At 44.1% G+C, this 26,859-nt stretch overlaps 1 protein-coding gene across 1 annotated transcript in view; it reads left to right on the forward strand.

The window, feature by feature from the left end:
• Positions 1-11,899: 11,899 nt before the first annotated feature.
• Positions 11,900-26,859, forward strand: part of LOC139543173 (plasma membrane calcium-transporting ATPase 3-like) — a 153,717-nt gene continuing 138,757 nt past the window's right edge. Inside the window, exons 1-2 of the mRNA XM_071349429.1 lie at positions 11,900-12,349; positions 25,916-26,836. Of these exons, the coding sequence (XP_071205530.1) occupies positions 26,584-26,836 (253 nt within the window). The 5' untranslated portion in view covers positions 11,900-12,349; positions 25,916-26,583. The remainder of the gene's footprint in view (positions 12,350-25,915; positions 26,837-26,859) is intronic.

The following is a 26,859-nucleotide window of genomic DNA, read 5'->3' on the forward strand; positions in this document are numbered from 1 at the left end:
AAAAAGTATATATCACAACAGTGAAGTTATTTAATGAAAGATTTCTAGCCCTGAAATTTTGTGTAAAAAAGGTTTCTTGCATTGTTAAATATATTTATTCTGTCAGTGGACACATTTTAGTATTTTTTACAATATAGAGACACGAACCTTCCACAGTTTGGACAATGGGAAATTCTGATATTGAAAGAATGTTGTGTGCTCATCTAAAAGCTGACTTTGACTGTGATGTTTCAATTGGGTAGCTACTGTGCAGTCCATGTTTCCCCCATTTTCAACAGGACCCTCAACTTTCTCAACATTTCACCTAACACCTAACTGATGGACCCAAGAAAGGGAATCCCGGATCAGTGGGGAGGCTGAGCAGCCAGCCTGTGTAATCAGATTTACACAGTGTGCTCCACAATGGACATAGAGGGCTAATGGCTGCTGCCTTCTCACAATTGCCTGTGCACCTGTGTATTTTCCTGCCATGTTTGAGGCACCATCGTAACTCTGCCCACGTAAGCCAGACATGGGCAAATTGAGCCTCAACAACACTTCAGTTGCCACTTTCGCAATGCCCTCGCCTGTTGTCTCCGACACCCTGTATAGCCCAATAAACTCCTCGTGAGGGACAAGGTCATGGTCAACATAATGCAAAAAGACACTCTCCTGTTCAGCACCAGAGACATCTTGAGTACCATCAACAATTAATAAAAAATTGTACAATCGGAAGAGACCTAATCTCAGCTGCAATGCCTCGAATGATTGTATTGGCCATGATGTTCAGAATTTCATTCTGTGCTTTGGGGCCTCTTGAAACATCAACACTCTGTTGGCAAGAGTTTGCGGTTCAAAAATTGTGGGTGTGGCTGATATGGTTTTGTGCCATCACTGAGGTAACTGGACAATGCTGTGCCACTGTCCCCTATACTGGTGCTGCTGGCAACAAGGGTGACACCTGGTCCTGCCGTGGCTGTGACATTGTTCTCTGAAGTCTCTCTCCCTGGCTCTTTCCCTTTCACCACCCTCACTGACTCAGTCTGTCTCCTAGAAAAGAAATAAGGTGTTTGCCGTACTCCTAACTACCGGTACCCAAAACTACACAATTAATCACAACAGCAATACCATTGCCATAAACAAATCTTAGTTTAGTCATCAGTTTAAGTTGAGAGCGGGGGTATCCATGGCATTTTCCAATTATGTCCCTATTTTACAAGTAAAAAAAATTGAGAACCTTTCATAATGTTGCCAAACAAAGACTCAACAAACTTACCTGAGACTCCCTGTCTCTGCCAGTCTGTCCCTGCCTATCTGTCCCCAGCTCTGCTGTCTGTGTGCCATCTGTTGCCTGCTCTGCCTAATGACATCATTGTGAAACATTCCATTAGCATTTCACTTCTTTCTTATGAACATTTTATCAACTCGTCTTTGAGATATTAGGCTACTAGAGTTCTTACTTTGCGTTTTGGTGTACTGAAAAATACTCTGATGTCCGTCTTTTTACTTTTTTCTGCCATTTTTCTACCTGGCTGGCTGGCCGGTCTAGCTGCACACACACACATTTACACAACATATGCTACAACCTTTTCTAATTTTAATATAGTTTGTTTCATATTGGCTGGCTTCCAACAATAGCTGAATTTGTAAAGCTAGCGAGCACCAATTCCGTTTCTGTGGTGTTTGCTATAATCTTAAAAAAAAAAAAGGTGAAATAAAATAAATGTAAAAAAGTTCACTAGCGACAATTTAGCTTTTGCAACGAGACCATTAAATATATTTAAGACAATGGTATAAGAGAGTGTAGTTCTGTTCAGTTTGGACTTCAGTTTATAGCTAACCTTATCACAGGGACTTTGAAGCACTAAAGCTGCATGCTGATCTTGGAATAAATTGACGATAGCAAAGATTCCATCTTTGACGACGCCACATTAATGGAATAGGTACTAGCTAGCTTGCTAGTTAATGTTTGCTTTAGTTTGCGCGCTAGCTCTGCAAATTCAGCTAGTGTGTGAACCCTGCCAACATAAAAATGTAAACATTGCTATGGCGCGATTGACTGGATTAACCTCACGTCAGTTACGTACATTGAGTGCCTTTCGGACAGTAGATACGAACCCTCTATTACCTTGCCAGCTAAAGAACTGGCAGTGGATCAAACCATTGTGAGGCAAAGGGCGGGGTGGTCGCAATCTTTTGAAACTTAAAAAGGCGCTATTAAGTGTCTATAATCAGCACAACTGCTTTCATTGCGTATTATTAATATTATTGAAATTACATAGTTATGTTTACAGTGATAGATTGGGGGGGACAAATCATATTTTTCCCAGGATGGGGGGGTCGTGTCCCCCCCGTCCCCCCTGGGATTTCCGCCTATGGTTTATGGTTAGGTACACATTGGAGCAACGATACGCATCGCATCGATTATATGCAACGCAGGACACGCTAGATAAACTAGTAATATCATCAACCATGTGTAGTTAACTAGTGATTATGATTGATTGATTGTTTTTTATAAGATAAGTTTAATGCTAGCTAGCAATTTACCTAGGCTTCTACTGCAATTCGCGTAACAGGTAGGCTCCTCATGGAGTGCAATGTAATCAGGTGGTTAGAGCGTTGGACTAGTTAACTGTAAGGTTGCAAGATTGAATCCCCCGAGCTGACAAGGTAAAAATCTGTCGTTCTGCCCCTGAACGAGGCAGTTAACCCACCGTTCCTAGCCTGTCATTGAAAATAAGAATGTGTTCTTAACTGACTTGCCTAGTTAAATAAATGTAAATAAAGGTGTAAAAAAATATATTATAATAATAATAATTGGCCAAATCGGTGTCCAAAAATACCGATTTCCGATTGTTATGAAAACTTGAAATCGGTCCTGATTAATCGGCCATTCCGATTAATCGGTCGACCTCTAATTTGTACTCGTGAAAAAGTCGATTTGACCCAAAACGAAATGGACAAAGTGTTCATTACATAGTAGCAGGGGCGTGGTCAGCACCTCAAATCATCCGAAGGTTAATTGATTTTCCCACCACTCAACGCCAGATTATTAAAAAACAAACTGCTTTCGTGCATCTGTCGTCATTGATTGTACCCACATCAAAATCCTTTCCACACACATGGATGAGGACCCATTCATCAATTGAAAGCGGTACCACAGTATTAACACAGAAGTGTTTTTTAATGCAGATTCTTGATGTTGTAACCAGTGGCACATGACTGCAGCTCAGTGAGAGTGGATGACTGCAGCTCAGTGAGAGTGGATGACTCCAGCTCAGTGAGAGTGGATAACTCCAGCTCAGTGAGAGTGGATGACTCCAGCTCAGTGAGAGTGGATGACTCCACCTCAGTGAGAGTGGATAACTCCAGCTCAGTGAGAGTGGATAACTCCAGCTCAGTGAGAGTGGATGACTCCAGCTCAGTGAGAGTGGATAACTCCAGCTCAGTGAGAGTGGATGACTCCAGCTCAGTGAGAGTGGATGACTCCAGCTCAGTGAGAGTGGATAACTCCAGCTCAGTGAGAGTGGATAACTCCAGCTCAGTGAGAGTGGATGACTCCAGCTCAGTGAGAGTGGATAACTCCAGCTCAGTGAGAGTGGATGACTCCAGCTCAGTGAGAGTGGATGACTCCAGCTCAGTGAGAGTGGATAACTCCAGCTCAGTGAGAGTGGATAACTCCAGCTCAGTGAGAGTGGATGACTCCAGCTCAGTGAGAGTGGATAACTCCAGCTCAGTGAGAGTGGATGACTGCAGCTCAGTGAGAGTGGATAACTCCAGCTCAGTGAGAGTGGATGACTCCAGCTCAGTGAGAGTGGATAACTCCAGCTCAGTGAGAGTGGATGACTGCAGCTCAGTGAGAGTGGATAACTCCAGCTCAGTGAGAGTGGATGACTCCAGCTCAGTGAGAGTGGATGACTCCAGCTCAGTGAGAGTGGATAACTCCAGCTCAGTGAGAGTGGATGACTCCAGCTCAGTGAGAGTGGATGACTCCAGCTCAGTGAGAGTGGATGACTCCAGCTCAGTGAGAGTGGATAACTCCAGCTCAGTGAGAGTGGATGACTCCAGCTCAGTGAGAGTGGATGACTCCAGCTCAGTGAGAGTGGATGACTCCAGCTCAGTGAGAGTGGATGACTCCAGCTCAGTGAGAGTGGATGACTCCAGCTCAGTGAGAGTGGATAACTCCAGCTCAGTGAGAGTGGATGACTCCAGCTCAGTGAGAGTGGATGACTCCAGCTCAGTGAGAGTGGATAACTCCAGCTCAGTGAGAGTGGATGACTCCAGCTCAGTGAGAGTGGATGACTCCAGCTCAGTGAGAGTGGATGACTGCAGCTCAGTGAGAGTGGATGACTCCAGCTCAGTGAGAGTGGATGACTCCAGCTCAGTGAGAGTGGATGACTCCAGCTCAGTGAGAGTGGATGACTCCAGCTCAGTGAGAGTGGATGACTCCAGCTCAGTGAGAGTGGATGACTCCAGCTCAGTGAGAGTGGATGACTCCAGCTCAGTGAGAGTGGATGACTCCAGCTCAGTGAGAGTGGATGACTCCAGCTCAGTGAGAGTGGATGACTCCAGCTCAGTGAGAGTGGATGACTCCAGCTCAGTGAGAGTGGATGACTCCAGCTCAGTGAGAGTGGATAACTCCAGCTCAGTGAGAGTGGATGACTCCAGCTCAGTGAGAGTGGATGACTCCAGCTCAGTGAGAGTGGATAACTCCAGCTCAGTGAGAGTGGATGACTCCAGCTCAGTGAGAGTGGATGACTCCAGCTCAGTGAGAGTGGATAACTCCAGCTCAGTGAGAGTGGATGACTCCAGCTCAGTGAGAGTGGATGACTCCAGCTCAGTGAGAGTGGATGACTCCAGCTCAGTGAGAGTGGCCTCAACATGCTGTTTGAGGGCAAGGTTGTTCCACCTGGATGTCACCTGCTTAGTGACGAGGGGTACCCCCAGAGGAGGTGGCTGCTGACCCTTATACTATGACCTCTTCCCAGCACTCAGCTTAATTAGAAACAGGTTAGGCAATAGGTCAAACATTTGATTCATTGACCTACAGTATATAGTGGACATTATCTCAGAATAATTAAAATATGAATCTATGCAAAATGACATGTCAATATTTGTCTCAAGGGCTAACAAGATCACATGGAGAATGGTAGAAAGGAGAATAGGTTGGAAGAGGTGTCAGCGATTGGGTGCAGAGATGTAGCGGAGTCAGGCGCAGGACACAGGTTTGAGCAACACAACTGAGTTTACTCACAAAAAGGCAAGCAATATTCCAATAAGGAAAATACAGACAGAATAACACCTACACGAACCACTAAGACACCAACAATCACGGACAGAACAGAAATGTATGCCAGAGGGTTAAATAAGGAACATGATATGGGAATTGAAACCAGGTGTGTGTAATACAGACAAAAACAAAACTAAAATGAAACATGGATCGGTGGTGACTAGAAAGCCGGTGACGTCGACAGCCGAACAAGGAGAGGGCGGTGACAAGAGGTGACAAGAGGAGATCACATGGAGCATGGTAGAAAGAAGAACAGGCCAACAACACTATCACTACAACACTATCACTACAACACTATCACTACAACACTATCACTACAAACAACACTATCACGACAACACTCTCACTACAACACTCTCACTACAACACTATCACTACAACACTATCACTACAACACTAACACTACAACAATATCACTACAACACTACAACACTATCACTACAACACTATCACTGCAACACTATCACTACAACACTATCACTACAAACAACACTATCACGACAACAATCTCACTACAACACTATCACTATCACTAGAACACTAACACTACAACACTATCACTATCACTACAACACTATCACCACAACACTATCACTACAACACTATCACTACAACACTATCACTACAACACTATCACTACAAACAACACTATCACGACAACAATCTCACTACAACACTATCACTACAACACTAACACTACAACACTATCACTACAACACTATCACTACAACACTATCACTACAACACTATCACTACCCCACTATCACTATCACTACAACACTATCACTATCACTACAACACTATCACTACAACACTAACACTACAACACTATCACTACAACACTATCACTACAACACTATCACTATCACTACAACACTATCACTATCACTACAACACTATCACTACAACACTATCACGACAACACTATCACTACAACACTAACACTACAACACTATCACTACAACACTATCACTACAACACTAACACTACAACACTATCACTACAACACTATCACTACAACACTATCACTACAACACTATCACTACAACACTAACACGACAACACTATCCCGACAACACTAACACGACAACTCTAACACTACAACACTATCACTACACCTCCTCTATTCCTGTTTGCTGCCCGTCTGTTCGGTGTTGTAATAAAGTGTGAGTTGGATCGCTGTCTCATGCTGGTCGTTATCAGTCCTTTTGTGGTCACTATGGGACAGTTGGGCCAATATATTTAAACTGGCACCTCTATCAGAGACCACCAACTGGCACCTCTATCAGAGACCACCAACTGGCACCTCTATCAGAGACCACCAACTGGCACCTCTATCAGAGACCACCAACAGGCACCTCTATCAGAGACCACCAACTGGCACCTCTATCAGAGACCACCAACTGGCACCTCTATCAGAGACCACCAACTGGCACCTCTATCGGAGACCACCAACTGGCACCTCTATCAGAGACCACCAACTGGCACCTCTATCGGAGACCACCAACTGGCACCTCTATCGGAGACCACCAACTGGCACCTCTATCAGAGACTACCAACTGGCACCTCTATCAGAGACCACCAACTGGCACCTCTATCAGAGACCACCAACTGGCACCTCTATCAGAGACCACCAACTGGCACCTCTATCAGAGACCACCTACTGGCACCTCTATCAGAGACAACCAACTGGCACCTCTATCAGAGACCACCAACTGGCACCTCTATCAGAGACCACCAACTGGCACCTCTATCAGAGACCACCAACTGGCACCTCTATCGGAGACCACCAACTGGCACCTCTATCAGAGACCACCAACAGGCACCTCTATCAGAGACCACCAACTGGCACCTCTATCAGAGACCACCAACTGGCACCTCTATCAGAGACCACCAACTGGCACCTCTATCAGAGACCACCAACAGGCACCTCTATCGGAGACCACCAACTGGCACCTCTATCGGAGACCACCAACAGGCACCTCTATCAGAGACCACCAACAGGCACCTCTATCAGAGACCACCAACTGGCACCTCTATCAGAGACCACCAACTGGCACCTCTATCAGAGACCACCAACTGGCACCTCTATCAGAGACCACCAACTGGCACCTCTATCGGAGACCACCAACTGGCAGCTCTATCAGAGACCAACAACTGGCACCTCTATCGGAGACCACCAACTGGCACCTCTATCGGAGACCACCAACAGGCACCTCTATCAGAGACCACCAACTGGCACCTCTATCAGAGACTACCAACTGGCACCTCTATCAGAGACCACCAACTGGCACCTCTATCGGAGACCACCAACTGGCACCTCTATCGGAGACCACCAACTGGCACCTCTATCGGAGACCACCAACTGGCACCTCTATCAGAGACCACCAACAGGCACCTCTATCAGAGACCACCAACTGGCACCTCTATCAGAGACCACCAACTGGCACCTCTATCAGAGACCACCAACGGGCACCTCTATCAGAGACCACCAACTGGCACCTCTATCAGAGACCACCAACAGGCACCTCTATCGGAGACCACCAACTGGCACCTCTATCAGAGACCACCAACTGGCACCTCTATCAGAGACAACCAACTGGCACCTCTATCAGAGACCACCAACAGGCACCTCTATCAGAGACCACCAACTGGCACCTCTATCGGAGACCACCAACTGGCACCTCTATCGGAGACCACCAACTGGCACCTCTATCAGAGACCACCAACAGGCACCTCTATCAGAGACAACCAACTGGCACCTCTATCGGAGACCACCAACTGGCACCTCTATCAGAGACCACCAACTGGCACCTCTATCAGAGACCACCAACTGGCACCTCTATCAGAGACCACCAACTGGCACCTCTATCAGAGACCACCAACGGGCACCTCTATCAGAGACCACCAACTGGCACCTCTATCGGAGACCACCAACAGGCACCTCTATCGGAGACCACCAACAGGCACCTCTATCGGAGACCACCAACTGGCACCTCTATCGGAGACCACCAACTGGCACCTCTATCAGAGACCACCAACAGGCACCTCTATCAGAGACCACCAACTGGCACCTCTATCAGAGACCACCAACAGGCACCTCTATCAGAGACTACCAACTGGCACCTCTATCGGAGACCACCAACTGGCACCTCTATCGGAGACCACCAACTGGCACCTCTATCAGAGACCACCAACAGGCACCTCTATCAGAGACCACCAACAGGCACCTCTATCAGAGACCACCAACTGGCACCTCTATCGGAGACCACCAACTGGCACCTCCATCAGAAACCACCAACTGGCACCTCTATCAGAGACCACCAACTGGCACCTCTATCGGAGACCACCAACAGGCACCTCTATCGGAGACCACCAACTGGCACCTCTATCAGAAACCACCAACTGGCACCTCTATCAGAGACCACCAACTGGCACCTCTATCAGAGACCACCAACTGGCACCTCTATCAGAGACCACCAACTGGCACCTCTATCAGAGACCACCAACTGGCACCTCTATCGGAGACCACCAACTGGCAGCTCTATCAGAGACCACCAACTGGTACCTCTATCAGAGACCACCAACAGGCACCTCTATCGGAGACCACCAACTGGCACCTCTATCAGAGACTACCAACTGGCACCTCTATCAGAGACCACCAACTGGCACCTCTATCAGAGACCACCAACTGGCACCTCTATCGGAGACCACCAACAGGCACCTCTATCGGAGACCACCAACAGGCACCTCTATCAGAGACCACCAACAGGCACCTCTATGAGAGACCACCAACTGGCACCTCTATCGGAGACCACCAACTGGCACCTCTATCAGAAACCACCAACTGGTGCTGCTCTTTTTCAACTTTTATATGATTAATGCAGATATACATGTGTTGGTCAAAGATACCTTTAAAATAAAAGATAGGGACGTGGATCAGAAAATCAGTCAGTATCTGGGGTGACCACTATTTGCCTCATGCAGCGCAACACATCTCCTTCACATAGAGTTGATCAGGCTGTTGATTGTGGCCTGTGGAATGTTGTCCCACTCCTCTTCAATGGGTGTGCGAAGTGGATATTGGAACACGCTGTCATACCTGTCGATCCAGAGCATCCCAAACATGCTTAATGGGTGACCTGTCTGGTGACTATGCAGGCCATGGAAGAACTGGGACATTTACAGCTTCTAGGAATTGTGTACAGATCCTTGCGACAAGGGGCCGTGCATTATCATGCTGAAACATGAGGTGATGGCGGCGGATGAATGGCACGACAACGGGCCTCAAGATCTCGTCACGGTATTCAAATTGCCATCGATAAAATGCAATTGTGTTCGTAGCTTATGCCTGCCCATACCATAACCCCAACCGGCACCAAGGGGCACTCTGTTCACAACGTTGACATCAGCAAACCCATCGCCCGCTCAATGCCATACACGCTGTCTGCCATCTGCCTGGTACTGCCCGGTACTTCTCCAGCGTGCCAGTGGCCATCGAAGGTGAGCATTTTCCCTCTGAAGTCAGTTACGACGTCGAACTGCAGTCAGGTCAAGACCCTGGTGAGGACGATGAGCATGCAGATGAGCTTCCCTGAGACGGTTTCTGACAGTTTGTGCAGAACTTCTTGGTTATGCAAACCCACAGTTTCATCAGCTTTCCGGGTGGATCAGACGATCCCACAGGTGAAGAATGGTTGTCAAATCAAATCAAATTGTAGTGGGCACATACACGTGTTTGGCAGATGTTATTGCGGGTGTAGCGAAATGCTTGTGTTTCTAGCTCCAACAGTCCAGTTATATCTAACAATTTCACAACAATACACACAAATCTAATGTGAAGGAATGTAATAAAGAATATATAAATATTTGGATGAGCAATGTCAGAGCGGCATAGACGAGAATACAGTAGTATAGAATAGAAAACAGTATATACATACGAGATGAGTAATGCAGTATGTAAACATTATTAAAGCTTAAATTCTTGTTAATCTAACTGCACTGTCCAATTTACAAAATCTATTACAGTAAAATAATACCATGTTTGAGGAGAGTGCACAGTTATGAACATGAACATTTATTAATAAACTAATTAGGCACATTTGGGCAGTCTTGATACAAAACTTTGAACAGAAATACAATGGTTCATTGGATCAGTCTAAAACTTTGCACATACAGTTGGGCTGGAATAATACACGATGGCCTTTCTCTTGCATTTCAAATATGATGGTACAAAAAAAAATACAAAAGAACGGTTGGTTTTTTATTTGTATTATCTTTTACCAGATCTATTGCGTTATATTCTACTACATTCATTTCAGATGTACACAAACTTCAAAGTGTTTCCTTTCAAATGGCACCAAGAATATCTTTGCTTCAGGGCCTGAGTTACAGGCAGTTAGATTTGGTTATGTCATTTTAGGCGAAAAAATATATAAAAGGGGTCCGATCCTGAAGAGATTTTTTAACAGTCTGATGGCCTTGAGATAGAATCTATTTTTCAGTCTCTCGGTCCCAGATTTGATGAACCTGTACTGACCTCGCCTTCTGGATGATAACGGGGTGAACAGGCAGTGGCTCGGGTGGATGTTGTCCTTGATGATCTTTTTGACCTTCCTGTGACATTGGATGATGTAGGTGTCCTGGAGGGCAGGTAGTTTGCCCCCGGTGATGCGTTGGGCAGACCACACCACCCTCTGGAGAGCTCTGCGGGCAGTGCCAGACGGTGATACAGGATGCTTTAGTCTTTATTCCTGTCTGCGCGATGAACTGAGAACCCAACTGGCTGTACAGACTCAGACAGTATATCCCGAGAGAGCCATGTTTCCATGAAACAGAGTATGTTCCAATACTTGATGTCTCTCTGGAAGGAGATCCTCGCTAGAAGTCCACTCCGAATACCTCTCCTCTGCCGGCTGTGTTTTGGATCAGCCTCTGGAATCAGTTCAATTGCCCTGGGGGTTGCGAACAAATTTCAGATTCAGGAAAGTCTTATTCCTGTTTGTAATGCTGGTAATGCTTGTGAGATACCACCGCTCTGATATCCAAAAGTTCTTCCCGGTTGTACGTAATAACACGAAAATGCTTTGCTTAGCAGCTAGAAGCACGGCTGCCCTATCTGTCGGCGTCATTTTACTGAGGCCAGTTGGACGAACTGCCAAATTCTCTAAAATGACGTTGGAGGCAGCTTATGGTAGAGAATTTTTAATTCCCTGACGAGTTCTGGTGGACATTCTTGCAGTCAGCAGGCCAATTGCACAGTCCCTCAAAACATGAGATATCTGTGGCATTGTGCACATTTTAGAGTGGCCTTTTATTGTCCCCAGCACAAGGTGTACCTGTGTAATGATCATGCAGTTTTATCAGCTTCTTGATATACCACACCTGTCAGGTGGATGGAATATCTTGGCAAAGGAGAAATGCTCACTAACAGGGATGTAAACAAATTTGTGCACAAAATTTGAAAGAAATAAGCTCTTCAAAAGAAATACATGTTGCGTTTATATTTTTGTTCAGTGTTTATTTGGACTCCAATTACTCTTTCTCTATTTCCTCATTTTCTCTCTTCCTCCCCCCTCCCTTTCCCCCTCTCTCCTCCCCATTCTCTCTCTCTTCCGCCCTCCTCTCCTTCCTCTTGCAGTCGCTGCATGCCTCTGAGTGCGGTGCAGAGGTCTCAGTTCAACCCCGGAATGTCGCATCATCATCAGCTTCTCCTAGCGCCCTCGTAGCGATTCTCTATCTCTATCTTGAGGACTATAAACACTGCGAGCAGAACCCGGTAGACTGATAACCGTTACCTGAGGGCGCTACCGAACCCCGTAGTCCCTCTCACCCCCCCTGCCTGCCCAGGAAGCACATCACCTCTGCGTCTCTCTGCGCCCCGCTGCTGAGCGAGATCAATCAGACAGACAGAGCGGATCTTCAAGGGAACAATATTCATCATCGTGATCAATATCAACATCTGGACTAAGCGATAACATCAGCTCTGTCGCTTTAGTAGATGCTCTGCTTTCAGGCGCATTAACGGGATTCTGCCTCCGTCTCTGTGTCCTTGAGCTCGGCCTGTACAGTGAGTCAGTGGTGTGTAGCCTATACGTGTTTGTGTGTGCGTATGTGCATCTGTGTGTGTGCATATGAATACGTTTATGTGTTTACGTGTGTGCATATATGTGTGTGTGTGTGTGTGTGTGTGCGTGTGTGTATATATCTCTGTGTGTGTGTGTGTGTGCATATCTGTGTATGTGTGTGTGTGTGTGTGTGCATATCTGTGTGTGTGTGTGTGTGTGTGTGTGTGTGTGTGTGTGTGTGTGTGTGTGTGTGTGTGTGTGTGTGTGTGTGTGTGTGTGTGTGTGTGTGTGTGTGTGTGTGTGTGTGTGTGTGTGTGTGTGTGTGTGTGTGTGTGTGGTATGATATAGGTATGATGTCTGATGATGGAAGGAGAGAGATGTTTAATAGGTCAAACAGTTCTGTAATGTCTTTTATTTACCTCTGTGATCACGTTGTCCGGTAGGTTGGTGCCTCTGTCACAGTGTGTTGGTGTGTGTGTGATCAGAGAGAGAGAGAGATGGACAGAGATACAGTGGAAGGAAGTGTCACATAACACCTGAGTGAACAAAACAATAGCAACAACTTCGCTTTCCAAGACAGGTGAATCCAGGTGAAAAGCTATGATCCCTTAATCAACTGTTAAATCCACTTCATTCCGTGTAGATGAATGGGAGGAGACAGGTTAAAGAAGGATTTTTAAACCTTGAGACAATTGAGACATGGATTGTGTATGTGGGTCAAGAACTGCAATGCTGCTGGGTTTTTAAAGCTCAACAGTTTCTTGTGTGTATCAAGAATGGTCCACCACCCAAAGGACATCAAATCAAATCAAATTAAAATGTATTTGTCACGTACGGCGAATACAACAGGTAAAATGCTGACTTACAGGCTCTAACCAATAGTGCAAAAAAGGTATTAGGTGAACAATAGGTAAGTAAAGAAATAAAACAACAGTAAAAAGACAGGCTATATACAGTAGCGAGGCTATAAAAGTAGCGAGGCTACATACAGACACCGGTTAGTCAGGCTGATTGAGGTAGTATGTACATGGAGATATGATTAAAGTGACTATGCATATATGATGAACAGAGAGTAGCAGTAGCGTAAAAGAAGGTTTGGTGGGTGGTGGGTGGCGGGTGGCGGGTGGCGGGACACAATGCAGATAGCCCGGTTAGTCCGGTCAACTTGACGCAACTGTGGGAAACATTGGAGTTGACATGGGCCAGAACCCCTGTGGAACGCTTTCCACACCTTGTACAGTCCCTGACAAATTGAGGCTGTTCTAATGGAAAAAGTGCAACTCAATATTAGGAAGGTGTTCTTAATGTTTTGTATACTCAGTATAAATCAGTAATATGTATCAGCTATATATTTATATGTATGTGTCTGTCTGTGGACTGTATGTATGTGTCTGTCTGTCTATATATTTATGTACCAGCTGTATGTTTATCAGTTATATGTACAGTACCAGTCAAAGGTTTGGAGACACCTACTCATTCAAGGGTTTTTTCTTTATTTTTTACTATGTTCTACCTTGTAGAATAACACATATGGAATCATGTAGTAACCAAAAAAAGTGTAAAACCAATCAAAATATATTTTAAATGTTTGATTATTCAAAGTAGCCAACCTTTGCCTTGATGACAGCTTTTGACTGGTACTGTATATCTGTATATTACGTATAGCAGTTATATATTTATATACCAGATATACAGTGCTTTCAGAAAGTATTCAGACCCCCCTGACTTGTTCCACATTTTGTTACTTTACAGCCTTATACTAAAATGGATTAAATTGTTTTTCCCCTCATTAATCTACACACAATACCCAATAATGACAAAGCAAAAACAGTTTTTACATATTTTAGCAAATGTTTAAAAAAAAATAAAAAGCTAAAATATCACATCTATATTTGAGGAGTTACTCCCAATGTTCTCTGCAGATCCTCTCAAGCTCTGTCAGCTTGGATGGGGAGCATTGCATTGCTGAACAGCTATTTTCAGGTCTCTCCAGAGATGTTAGATCGGGTTCGACTCTGGGCTCTGGCTGGGCCACTCAAGGACATTCAGAGACTTGTCCCGAAGCCACTCCTGCATTGTCTTGGCTGTGTGCTTAGGGTCGTGCACAATACAGCTGGTGCACTATAGCTAAGGAAGTCTCAAGGTTTTGTCCGCCTGAGGTAGAGTATCTCATGATAAGCTGTAGACCACACTATCTACCTAGAGAGTTTTCATCTGTATTTTTCATAGCTGTCTACATAACTCCACAGACAGATGCTGGCACTAAAACTGCACTCAATGAGCTGTATACCGCCATAAGCAAACAGGAAATGCTCACCCAGAGGCGGTGCTCCTAGTAGCCGGGGACTTTAATGCAGGGAAACTTAAATCAGTTTTACCTCATTTCTATCAGCATGTTAAATGTGCAACCACAATTCTAGACAATCTTTACTCCACACACAGAGACGCGTACAATGCTCTCCCTCACTTTCCATTTGGCAAATCTGACCATAATTCTATCCTCCTGATTCCTGCTTACAACCAAAAATTAAAGCAGGAAGCACCAGTGACTCGGTCTATAAAAAAGTGGTCAGATGAAGTAGATGCTAAACTACAGGACTGTTTTGCTAGCACAGACTGGAATATGTTCCGGGATCTTCCGGTGGCATTGAGGAGTACACCACATCAGTCACTGGCTTCATCAATAAGTGCATCAATGACGCCATCCCCACAGTGACCGTACGTACATACCCCAACCAGAAGCCATGGATTACAGGTAGCATCCGCACTGAGCTAAAGGGTAAAGCTGCTGCTTTCAAGGAGCAGGACTCTAACCCGGAAGCTTATAAGAAATCCTGCTATGCCCTCCGACGAACCATCAAACGTTAATAGAGGACTAAGATAGAATCGTACTACATTGGCTATTACAGACTACAACGGGAAGCACAGCCGAGAGCTGCCCAGTGACACGAGCCTACCAGACGAGCTAAATAACTTCTATGCTCGCTTCGAGGCAATCAACACTGAAACATGCATGAGAGCATCAGCTGTTCCGGACGACTGTGTGATCACGCTCTCCGCAGCCGATATGAGTAAGACCTTTAAACAGGTCAACATTCACAAGGCCGCAGAGCCAGAAGGATTACCAGGAGATGTACTGCGAGCATGCGCTGACCAACTGGCAAGTGTCTTCACTGACATTTTCAACCTCTCCTTGTCTGAGTCTGTAATACCAACATGTTTCAAGCAGACCACCATAGTCCCTGTGCCCAAGAACACTAAGGTAACCTGCGTAAATTGCTGCCGACCCGTAGCACTCACATCTGTAGCCATGAAATGCTTTGAAAGGCTGGTCATGGCTCACATCAACACCATTATCCCAGAAACCCTAGACACACTCCAATTTGCATACCGCCCAAACAGATCCACAGATGAAGCCATCTCTATTGCACTCCACACTGCCCTTTCAGACCTGGACAAAAGGAACACCTATGTGAGAATGCTGTTCATTGACTACAGCTCAGCGTTCAACACCATAGTGCCCTCAAAGCTCATCACCAAGCTAAGGACCCTGTGACTAAACACCTCCCTCTGCAACTGGAACCTGGACTTCCTGACGGGCCACCCCCAGATGGTAAGGGTAGGTAACAACACATCCGCCACGCTGATCCTCAACACGGGGGCCCCTCAGGGGTGCGTGCTCAGTCCCCTCCTGTACTCCCTATTCACTCATGACTGTAACACCATCATTAAGTTTGTTGATGACACAACAGTGGTAGGCCTGATCACCGACAACGATGAGACAGCCTATAGGGAGGAGGTCAGAGACCTGACCATGTGTTGCAAGGACAACAACCTCTCCCTCAATGTGATCAAGACAAAGAAGATGATTGTGGACTACAGGAAAAGGAGGACCGAGCACGACCCCATTTTCATCGACGTGGCTGTAGTGGAGCAGGTTGAGAGCTTCAAGTTCCTTGGCGCCATATCACCAACAAACTAACACAGTCATGAAGAGGGCACGACAAAACCATTCATGAAGAGGGCACGACAAAACCTGAAAAGATTTGTCATGGGTCCTCAGATCCTAAAAAGAGTTTACAGCTGCACCATCGAGAGCATCCTGACTGGTGGTATCACTGCCTGGTATGGCAACTGCTCGGCCTCCAACCGCAAGGCTCTACAGAGGGTAGTGCGAACGGCCCAGTACATCACTGGGGCCAAGCTTCCTGCCATCCAGGACCTCTATACCAGGCGGTGTCAGAGGAAGGCCCTAAAAATCGTGAAAGACTCCAGCCACCCTAGTCATAGACTGTTCTCTCTGCTACCGCACGTCAAGTGGTACCGGAGCGCCAAGTCTAGTTCCAAGAGGCTTCTAAACAGCTTCTACCCCCAAGCCATTAGACTCCTGAACAGCTAATTAAATGGCTACCCAGACTATTTGCATTGCCCCTCCCCCCTTCTACGCTGCTGCTACTCTCTGTTATTATCTATGCATTGTCACTTTAAATAACTCGACCTACATGTACATACTACCTCAATTTCCTCGACACCGTTGCCCTAACCTGTACCCCCGCACATTGACTCTGTACCGGTACCCCCTGTATAAAGCCTCCACATTGACTCTGTACCGGTACACCCTGTATGTAGCCTACACATTGACTCTGTACCGGTACACCCTGTATATAGCCCTGATATTGTTATTTGCTGCTGTTTAATTATTTATTTTTCTTATCTCTTACTTTTTAATACAAAATGTTTTTTTTGTGTTTTCTTAAATCTGCATTGTTGGTTAAGGGCTTGTAAGTAAGCATTTCACTGTAAGGTCTACACAAAATTTGATTTGATTTGGCAAACTCCAAGCGGGCTGTCTGTCATGTGCCTTTTACTGAGAAATGACTTCTGTCTGGCCACTCTACCTTAAAGGAATGATTGGTGAGTGCTGCAGAGATGGTTGTCCTTCTGAAAGGCTCACACATCTCCACAGAGGAACTCTGGAGATTTGTCAGAGTGATCACCTCCTTTGTCACCTCCCTAACCAAGGCCCCTCTCCCCCGATTGCTCAGTTTGGCCGGGCGACCTAGGAAGAGTGTTCGTGGTTCCAAACTTCTGCCATTTAAGAATGATGGAAGCCACCAGTGGTGGAAAAAGTACCCAATTGTCATAATTGAGTAAAAGTAAAGATACCTAAAAAAAAATGTTCTCTGTTTAGTGAGTCCTCCAGATCAGAGGCAGTAGGGATGACCAGGGATGTTCTCTGTTTAGTGAGTCCTCCAGATCAGAGGCAGTAGGGATGACCAGGGATGTTCTCTGTTTAGTGAGTCCTCCAGATCAGAGGCAGTAGAGATGACCAGGGATGTTCTCTGTTTAGTGAGTCATCCAGATCAGAGGCAGTAGGGATGACCAGGGATGTTCTCTGTTTAGTGAGTCCTCCAGATCAGAGGCAGTAGGGATGACCAGGGATGTTCTCTGTTTAGTGAGTCCTCCAGATCAGAGGCAGTAGGGATGATTAGGGATGTTCTCTGTTTAGTGAGTCATCCAGATCAGAGGCAGTAGGGATGACCAGGGATGTTCTCTGTTTAGTGAGTCCTCCAGATCAGAGGCAGTAGGGATGACCAGGGATGTTCTCTGTTTAGTGAGTCCTCCAGATCAGAGGCAGTAGGGATGACCAGGGATGTTCTCTGTTTAGTGAGTCATCCAGATCAGAGGCAGTAGGGATGACCAGGGATGTTCTCTGTTTAGTGAGTCATCCAGATCAGAGACAGTAGGGATGACCAGGGATGTTCTCTGTTTAGTGAGTCATCCAGATCAGAGGCAGTAGGGATGACCAGGGATGTTCTCTGTTTAGTGAGTCCTCCAGATCAGAGGCAGTAGGGATGATTAGGGATGTTCTCTGTTTAGTGAGTCCTCCAGATCAGAGGCAGTAGGGATGACCAGGGATGTTCTCTGTTTAGTGAGTCCTCCAGATCAGAGGCCGTAGGGATGACCAGGGATGTTCTCTGTTTAGTGAGTCATCCAGATCAGAGGCAGTAGGGATGACCAGAGATGTTCTCTGTTTAGTGAGTCATCCAGATCAGAGGCAGTAGGGATGACCAGAGATGTTCTCTGTTTAGTGAGTCATCCAGATCAGAGGCAGTAGGGATGACCAGGGATGTTCTCTTGATAAGTGCGTGAACTGGACCATTTCCCTGTCTTGCTAAGCATTCTAAATGTAACGAGTACTTTTGAGTGTCAGGAAAAATGTGTGGAGAAAAAGTACATTGTTTTCTTCAGGAATGTAGTGAAGTAAAAGTAAAAGTTGTCAAAAATATCAATAGTAAAGTAAAGTACAGATACTCCCAAAAATGACTTTAGTAGTACTTTCAAGTATTTTACATAAGTACTTTACACAACTGGAGGTCATTGTGTTCTTGGGGACCTTCAATGCTGCAGAATATTTTTGGTACCCTTCCCCAGATCTGTCAACTGTGGGACCTTATATAGATAGGTGTGTGCCTTACCAAATTGCTCAATTTCGAGTCTCATAGCAAAGGGTCTCAATACTTATGTAAATAATGTATTTCTGTTTTAGTTTTTTTTGTAAATGTGCAAACAATTCTAAAAACCTGTTTTCACTTAGTCATTATGGGGTATTGTGTCATTATGGGGTATTGTGTCATTATAGGGTATTGTGTCATGTTGGGGTATTGTGTCATTATGGGGTATTGAGTCATTATGGGGTAATGTGTCATTATGGGGTATTGTGTCATTATGGGGTATTGTGTCATTATGGGGTATTGGGTCATTATGGGGTATTGTGTCATTATGTCATTATGGGGTATTGTGTCATTATGGGGTATTGTGTCATTATGTCATTATGGGGTATTGTGTCATTATGGGGTATTGAGTCATTGTGGGGTATTGAGTCATTATGGGGTATTGAGTCATTATGGGGTATTGTGTCATTATGGGGTATTGTGTCATTATGTCATTATGGGGTATTGTGTCATTATGGGGTATTGTGTCATTATGGGGTATTGAGTCATTATGGGGTATTGTGTCATTATGGGGTATTGTGTCATTATGTCATTATGGGGTATTGTGTCATTATGGGGTATTGTGTCATTATGGGGTATTGGGTCATTATGGGGTATTGTGTCATTATGTCATTATGGGGTATTGTGTCATTATGTCATTATGGGGTATTGTGTCATTATGGGGTATTGAGTCATTGTGGGGTATTGAGTCATTATGGGGTATTGAGTCATTATGGGGTATTGTGTCATTATGGGGTATTGTGTCATTATGTCATTATGGGGTATTGTGTCATTATGGGGTATTGTGTCATTATGGGGTATTGTGTCATTATGGGGTATTGTGTCATTATGGGGTATTGTGTCATTATGGGGTATTGAGTCATTATGGGGTATTGAGTCATTATGGGGTATTGAGTCATTATGGGGTATTGTGTCATTATGGGGTATTGTGTCATTATGGGGTATTGAGTCATTATGGGATAGTGTGTCATTATGGGGTATTGTGTTATTATGGGGTATTGAGTCATTATGGGGTATTATGTCATTATGGGGTATTATGTCATTATGGGGTATTGAGTCATTATGGGATAGTGTGTCATTATGGGGTATTGTGTCATTATGGGGTATTGAGTCATTATGGGGTATTGTGTCATTATGGGATATTGAGTCATTATGGGGTATTGAGTCATTATGGGGTATTGAGTCATTATGGGGTATTGTGTCATTATGGGATATTGAGTCATTATGGGGTTTGAGTCAATATGGGGTATTGTGTCATTATGTCATTATGGGGTATTGTGTCATTATGGGGTATTGAGTCATTATGGGGTATTGTTTCATTATGGGGTATTGTGTCATTATAGGGTATTGTGTCATTATGGGATATTGAGTCATGATGGGGTATTGAGTCATTATGGGGTATTGTGTCATTATGGGGTATTGTGTCATTATGGGGTATTGTGTCATTATGGGGTATTGAGTCATTATGGGGTATTGGGTCATTATGGGGTATTGTGTCATTATGGGGTATTATGTCATTATGGGGTATTGTGTCATTATGGGGTATTGTGTCATTATGGGGTATTGTGTCATGTTGGGGTATTGAGTCATTATGGGGTATTGTGTCATTATGGGGTATTGTGTCATTATGGGGTATTGAGTCATTATGGGGTATTGGGTCATTATGGGGTATTGTGTCATTATGGGGTATTATGTCATTATGGGGTATTGTGTCATTATGGGGTATTGTGTCATTATGGGGTATTGTGTCATGTTGGGGTATTGAGTCATTATGGGGTATTGAGTCATTATGGGGTATTGAGTCATTATGGGGTATTGGGTCATTATGGGGTATTGTGTCATTATGGGGTATTGTGTCATTATGGGGTATTGTGTCATTATGGGGTATTGTGTCATTATGGGGTATTGTGTCATGTTGGGGTATTGAGTCATTATGGGGTATTGAGTCATTATGGGGTATTGAGTCATTATGGGGTATTGTGTCATTATGGGGTATTGAGTCATTATGGGGTATTGGGTCATTATGGGGTATTGCGTCATTATGGGGGTATTGTGTCATTATGGGGTATTATGTCATTATGGGATATTAAGTCGTTATGGGATATTAAGTCATTATGGGGTATTGAGTCATTATGGGGTATTGAGTCATTATGGGGTATTGAGTCATTATGGGGTATTGTGTCATTATGGGGTATTGAGTCATTATGGGGTATTGTGTCATTATGGGGTATTGTGTCATTATGGGGTATTGTGTCATTATGGGGTATTGTGTCATTATGGGGTATTGAGTCATTATGGGGTATTGGGTCATTATGGGGTATTGTGTCATTATGGGGTATTATGTCATTATGGGGTATTGTGTCATTATGGGGTATTGTGTCATTATGGGGTATTGTGTCATGTTGGGGTATTGAGTCATTATGGGGTATTGTGTCATTATGGGGTATTGTGTCATTATGGGGTATTGAGTCATTATGGGGTATTGGGTCATTATGGGGTATTGTGTCATTATGGGGTATTATGTCATTATGGGGTATTGTGTCATTATGGGGTATTGTGTCATTATGGGGTATTGTGTCATGTTGGGGTATTGAGTCATTATGGGGTATTGAGTCATTATGGGGTATTGAGTCATTATGGGGTATTGGGTCATTATGGGGTATTGTGTCATTATGGGGTATTGTGTCATTATGGGGTATATTTGTCATTATGGGGTATTGTGTCATTATGGGGTATTGTGTCATGTTGGGGTATTGAGTCATTATGGGGTATTGAGTCATTATGGGGTATTGAGTCATTATGGGGTATTGTGTCATTATGGGGTATTGAGTCATTATGGGGTATTGGGTCATTATGGGGTATTGCGTCATTATGGGGGTATTGTGTCATTATGGGGTATTATGTCATTATGGGATATTAAGTCGTTATGGGATATTAAGTCATTATGGGGTATTGAGTCATTATGGGGTATTGTGTCATTATGGGGTATTGAGTCATTATGGGGTATTGAGTCATTATGGGGTATTGTGTCATTATGGGGTATTGAGTCATTATGGGGTATTGAGTCATTATGGGGTATTGTGTCATTATGGGGTATTGAGTCATTATGGGGTATTGAGTCATTATGGGGTATTGTGTCATTATGGGGTATTGAGTCATTATGGGGTATTGGGTCATTATGGGGTATTGTGTCATTATGGGGTATTATGTCATTATGGGGTATTGTGTCATTATGGGGCATTGTGTCATTATGGGGTATTGTGTCATGTTGGGGTATTGAGTCATTATGGGGTATTGAGTCATTATGGGGTATTGAGTCATTATGGGGTATTGGGTCATTATGGGGTATTGTGTCATTATGGGGTATTGTGTCATTATGGGGTATTGTGTCATTATGGGGTATTGTGTCATTATGGGGTATTGTGTCATGTTGGGGTATTGAGTCATTATGGGGTATTGAGTCATTATGGGGTATTGAGTCATTATGGGGTATTGTGTCATTATGGGGTATTGAGTCATTATGGGGTATTGGGTCATTATGGGGTATTGCGTCATTATGGGGGTATTGTGTCATTATGGGGTATTATGTCATTATGGGATATTAAGTCGTTATGGGATATTAAGTCATTATGGGGTATTGAGTCATTATGGGGTATTGAGTCATTATGGGGTATTGAGTCATTATGGGGTATTGTGTCATTATGGGGTATTGAGTCATTATGGGGTATTGTGTCATTATGGGGTATTGTGTCATTATGGGGTATTGTGTCATTATGGGGTATTGTGTCATTATGGGGTATTGAGTCATTATGGGGTATTGGGTCATTATGGGGTATTGTGTCATTATGGGGTATTATGTCATTATGGGGTATTGTGTCATTATGGGGTATTGTGTCATTATGGGGTATTGTGTCATGTTGGGGTATTGAGTCATTATGGGGTATTGTGTCATTATGGGGTATTGTGTCATTATGGGGTATTGAGTCATTATGGGGTATTGGGTCATTATGGGGTATTGTGTCATTATGGGGTATTATGTCATTATGGGGTATTGTGTCATTATGGGGTATTGTGTCATTATGGGGTATTGTGTCATGTTGGGGTATTGAGTCATTATGGGGTATTGAGTCATTATGGGGTATTGAGTCATTATGGGGTATTGGGTCATTATGGGGTATTGTGTCATTATGGGGTATTGTGTCATTATGGGGTATATTTGTCATTATGGGGTATTGTGTCATTATGGGGTATTGTGTCATGTTGGGGTATTGAGTCATTATGGGGTATTGAGTCATTATGGGGTATTGAGTCATTATGGGGTATTGTGTCATTATGGGGTATTGAGTCATTATGGGGTATTGGGTCATTATGGGGTATTGCGTCATTATGGGGGTATTGTGTCATTATGGGGTATTATGTCATTATGGGATATTAAGTCGTTATGGGATATTAAGTCATTATGGGGTATTGAGTCATTATGGGGTATTGTGTCATTATGGGGTATTGAGTCATTATGGGGTATTGAGTCATTATGGGGTATTGTGTCATTATGGGGTATTGAGTCATTATGGGGTATTGAGTCATTATGGGGTATTGTGTCATTATGGGGTATTGAGTCATTATGGGGTATTGAGTCATTATGGGGTATTGAGTCATTATGGGGTATTGAGTCATTATGGGGTATTGAGTCATTATGGGGTATTGAGTCATTATGGGGTATTGAGTCATTATGGGGTATTGAGTCATTATGGGGTATTGAGTCATTATGGGGTATTGAGTCATTATGGGGTATTGAGTCATTATGGGGTATTGTGTGTAGATTGATTACGACATTGTTTTTTTCAATCAATTTTTAGAATAAGGCTGTAACGTAAGAAAGTGTTGAAAAAGTGAAGTGGTTTGAATACTTTCCGATTTCACTGTATGTTTTAAATAAATGGCCAACATATCAATGTCTATAATGTCTATAGGCCACCAGAAACAACCTGGGCAGTATTTAAAACACTCGACCATTCCAGAAACATCTTCTATGCCCTAGCCTCTCGCTAGACCTTATCCCCTAACTAGCCTATATCAGCCAGAGATGTCTAGATCTCAGAGGATACAGTGAGCTACAAATATGACCTTACTACAGGACAACCATATTGTGGAAATGTTGCTCTGAAATGTAGATTCACCTCCTGAATGGTATACAATCACCCACTACATGGAAAGGCCAAAGGAGTAGGACATCTTTGCATTAAAAGCATAGTCCGTTTTTATACGTTGATATGCGTATAGGCTACTGAAAAAACTTTCTAATATTGCATACAATCCGACTAAATAGGACAGGACCCAGCCAGGGAGGAAGAGAGGCCCAGATTCAGGACAAGGCAGGGGTGACCCTGTAGATGCCAGTCTGAAAGTAGGGCTACATGAGTATAGCTGGCTTCAGCCAGGACACAGAGAGGGAGACGTGGAGGTGACAGAGTGAGGGAGGAAAGAGCTACAAACCAGAATGAGGTAGATGGTGAGAAAGGGGAATGGTTTAATGGAATATAAAGATGGAGAGAAAGGGGAATGGTTTAATGGAATATAAAGATGGTGAGAAAGGGGAATGGTTAAATGGAATATAAAGATGGAGAGAAAGGGGAATGGTTAAATGGAATATAAAGATGGTGAGAAGGGGGGAATGGTTAAATGGAACATAAAGATGGAGAGAAAGGGGAATGGTTAAATGGAATATAAAGATGGTGAGAAAGGGGGAATGGTTAAATGGAACATAAAGATGGAGAGAAAGGGGAATGGTTAAATGGAATATAAAGATGGTGAGAAAGGGGAATGGTTTAATGGAATATAAAGATGGTGAGAAAGGGGAATGGTTAAATGGAATATAAAGATGGTGAGAAGGGGGGAATGGTTAAATGGAACATAAAGATGGAGAGAAAGGGGAATGGTTAAATGGAATATAAAGATGGTGAGAAAGGGGAATGGTTTAATGGAATATAAAGATGGTGAGAAAGGGGAATGGTTAAATGGAATAAAAAGATGGTGAGAAAGGGGAATGGTTAAATGGAATATAAAGATGGTGAGAAAGGGGAATGGTTTAATGGAATATAAAGATGGTGAGAAAGGGGAATGGTTTAATGGAATATAAAGATGGAGAGAAAGGGGAATGGTTAAATGGAATAAAAAGATGGTGAGAAAGGGGAATGGTTAAATGGAATATAAAGATGGTGAGAAAGGGGAATGGTTTAATGGAATATAAAGATGGTGAGAAAGGGGAATGGTTTAATGGAATATAAATATGGAGAGAAAGGGGAATGGTTAAATGGAATATAAAGATGGAGAGAAAGGGGAATGGTTAAATGGAATATAAAGATGGAGAGAAAGGGGAATGGTTAAATGGAATATAAAGATGGTGAGAAAGGGGAATGGTTAAATGGAATATAAAGATGGTGAGAAAGGGGAATGGTTTAATGGAATATAAAGATGGTGAGAAAGGGGAATGGTTAAATGGAATATAAAGATGGTGAGAAAGGGGAATGGTTAAATGGAATATAAAGATGGTGAGAAAGGGGAATGGTTAAATGGAATATAAAGATGGTGAGAAAGGGGAATGGCTGAATGGAATATAAAGATGGTGAGAAAGGGGAATGGTTAAATGGAATATAAAGATGGTGAGAAAGGGGAATGGCTGAATGGAATATAAAGATGGTGAGAAAGGGGAATGGTTAAATGGAATATAAAGATGGAGAGAAAGGGGAATGGTTTAATGGAATATAAAGATGGTGAGAAAGGGGAATGGTTAAATGGAATATAAAGATGGTGAGAAAGGGGAATGGTTTAATGGAATATAAAGATAGAGAGAAAGGGGAATGGTTTAATGGAATATAAAGCTAAACTAGAACAAGTTCATGAATAAAGTGAACTCTAGTTCTGAAGGTTGGAGTGGCTCAGGTGACCAAGGTCCTCATTTTGATTGGCTGTTGCATAAAACAATTGACCCCAAGTTACAGGTGTGTTGCAAGTTGTAAAGATGAGTTCTTCTAATTCTCTCTCTCTTGTTCTTTCTTTCTTTCCAGGTTCCAGTCTGCTCTATCACTAGTCCTTCTCTCTATCCCTCCACCCCTTCATAAGCGAGGGAAGAGAGAAGAGTGGAGTTGCCAAGGACACAGGGAGAACGCTGGAGTCACCCCTCCTCATCCCTCGGATTGGGAGAACGCTGGAGTCACCCCTCCTCATCCCTCGGATTGGGAGAACACTGGAGTCACCCCTCCTCATCCCTCGGATTGGGAGAACGCTGGAGTCACCCCTCCTCATCCCTCGGAGTGGGAGAACACTGGAGTCACCCCTCCTCATCCCTCGGAGTGGGAGAACGCTGGAGTCACCCCTCCTCATCCCTCGGAGTGGGAGAACAAAATATTAGAAGAAGAACTGAGTCAGCTGTTTCTGAGATGTTGCTGACTGGTCCCTGGTTAAAACCCTGACCCCTGACCCTACTGGTTAGCTAATGAAGTCTGTGTTTAAGACTTGTGTCTAAGGAATCTTGAAAGAAGAAGGAAGGACCAGCGCTTGGTGACTGGCTGGTATAAAAAAGCAGAAACACTCGCTCTGCTCTAAGAGAGAGAGAGAGAGAGAGAGGGAGAGAAAGCAAGTCTGGACTCGTGTGTTCCAGATGAGTGAGTGAAACCTCTCCAGAGAAGGAAATAGAGACCACAGAGAGAGAAGAGGACCAAACCAGGCTGTCAGAATGTCTACCACCGCCACCATGGGAGAGATGGCTAACAGTGCTGTTGAGTTCTACCCTAAAGGCCGGGGCCGAGGTGGAGGTGGAGGTGGGAAGGAGGAGGGTAACAATGCTGCAGGGGGAGATTTTGGGGTAACGGTGGAGGAGCTCAGGGATCTGATGGAGCTCCGGGGAGGGGAAGCCATCCAGAAGATACAGGAGGCGTACGGAGACTCAGAGGGCCTGGCCACTAAACTGCTCACCAACACTATTGACGGTAAGGTGGTAGTGAGGGTGTGT

This window comes from Salvelinus alpinus, chromosome 17 (assembly GCF_045679555.1).
Source record: "Salvelinus alpinus chromosome 17, SLU_Salpinus.1, whole genome shotgun sequence".
Taxonomy (NCBI): domain Eukaryota; kingdom Metazoa; phylum Chordata; class Actinopteri; order Salmoniformes; family Salmonidae; genus Salvelinus; species Salvelinus alpinus.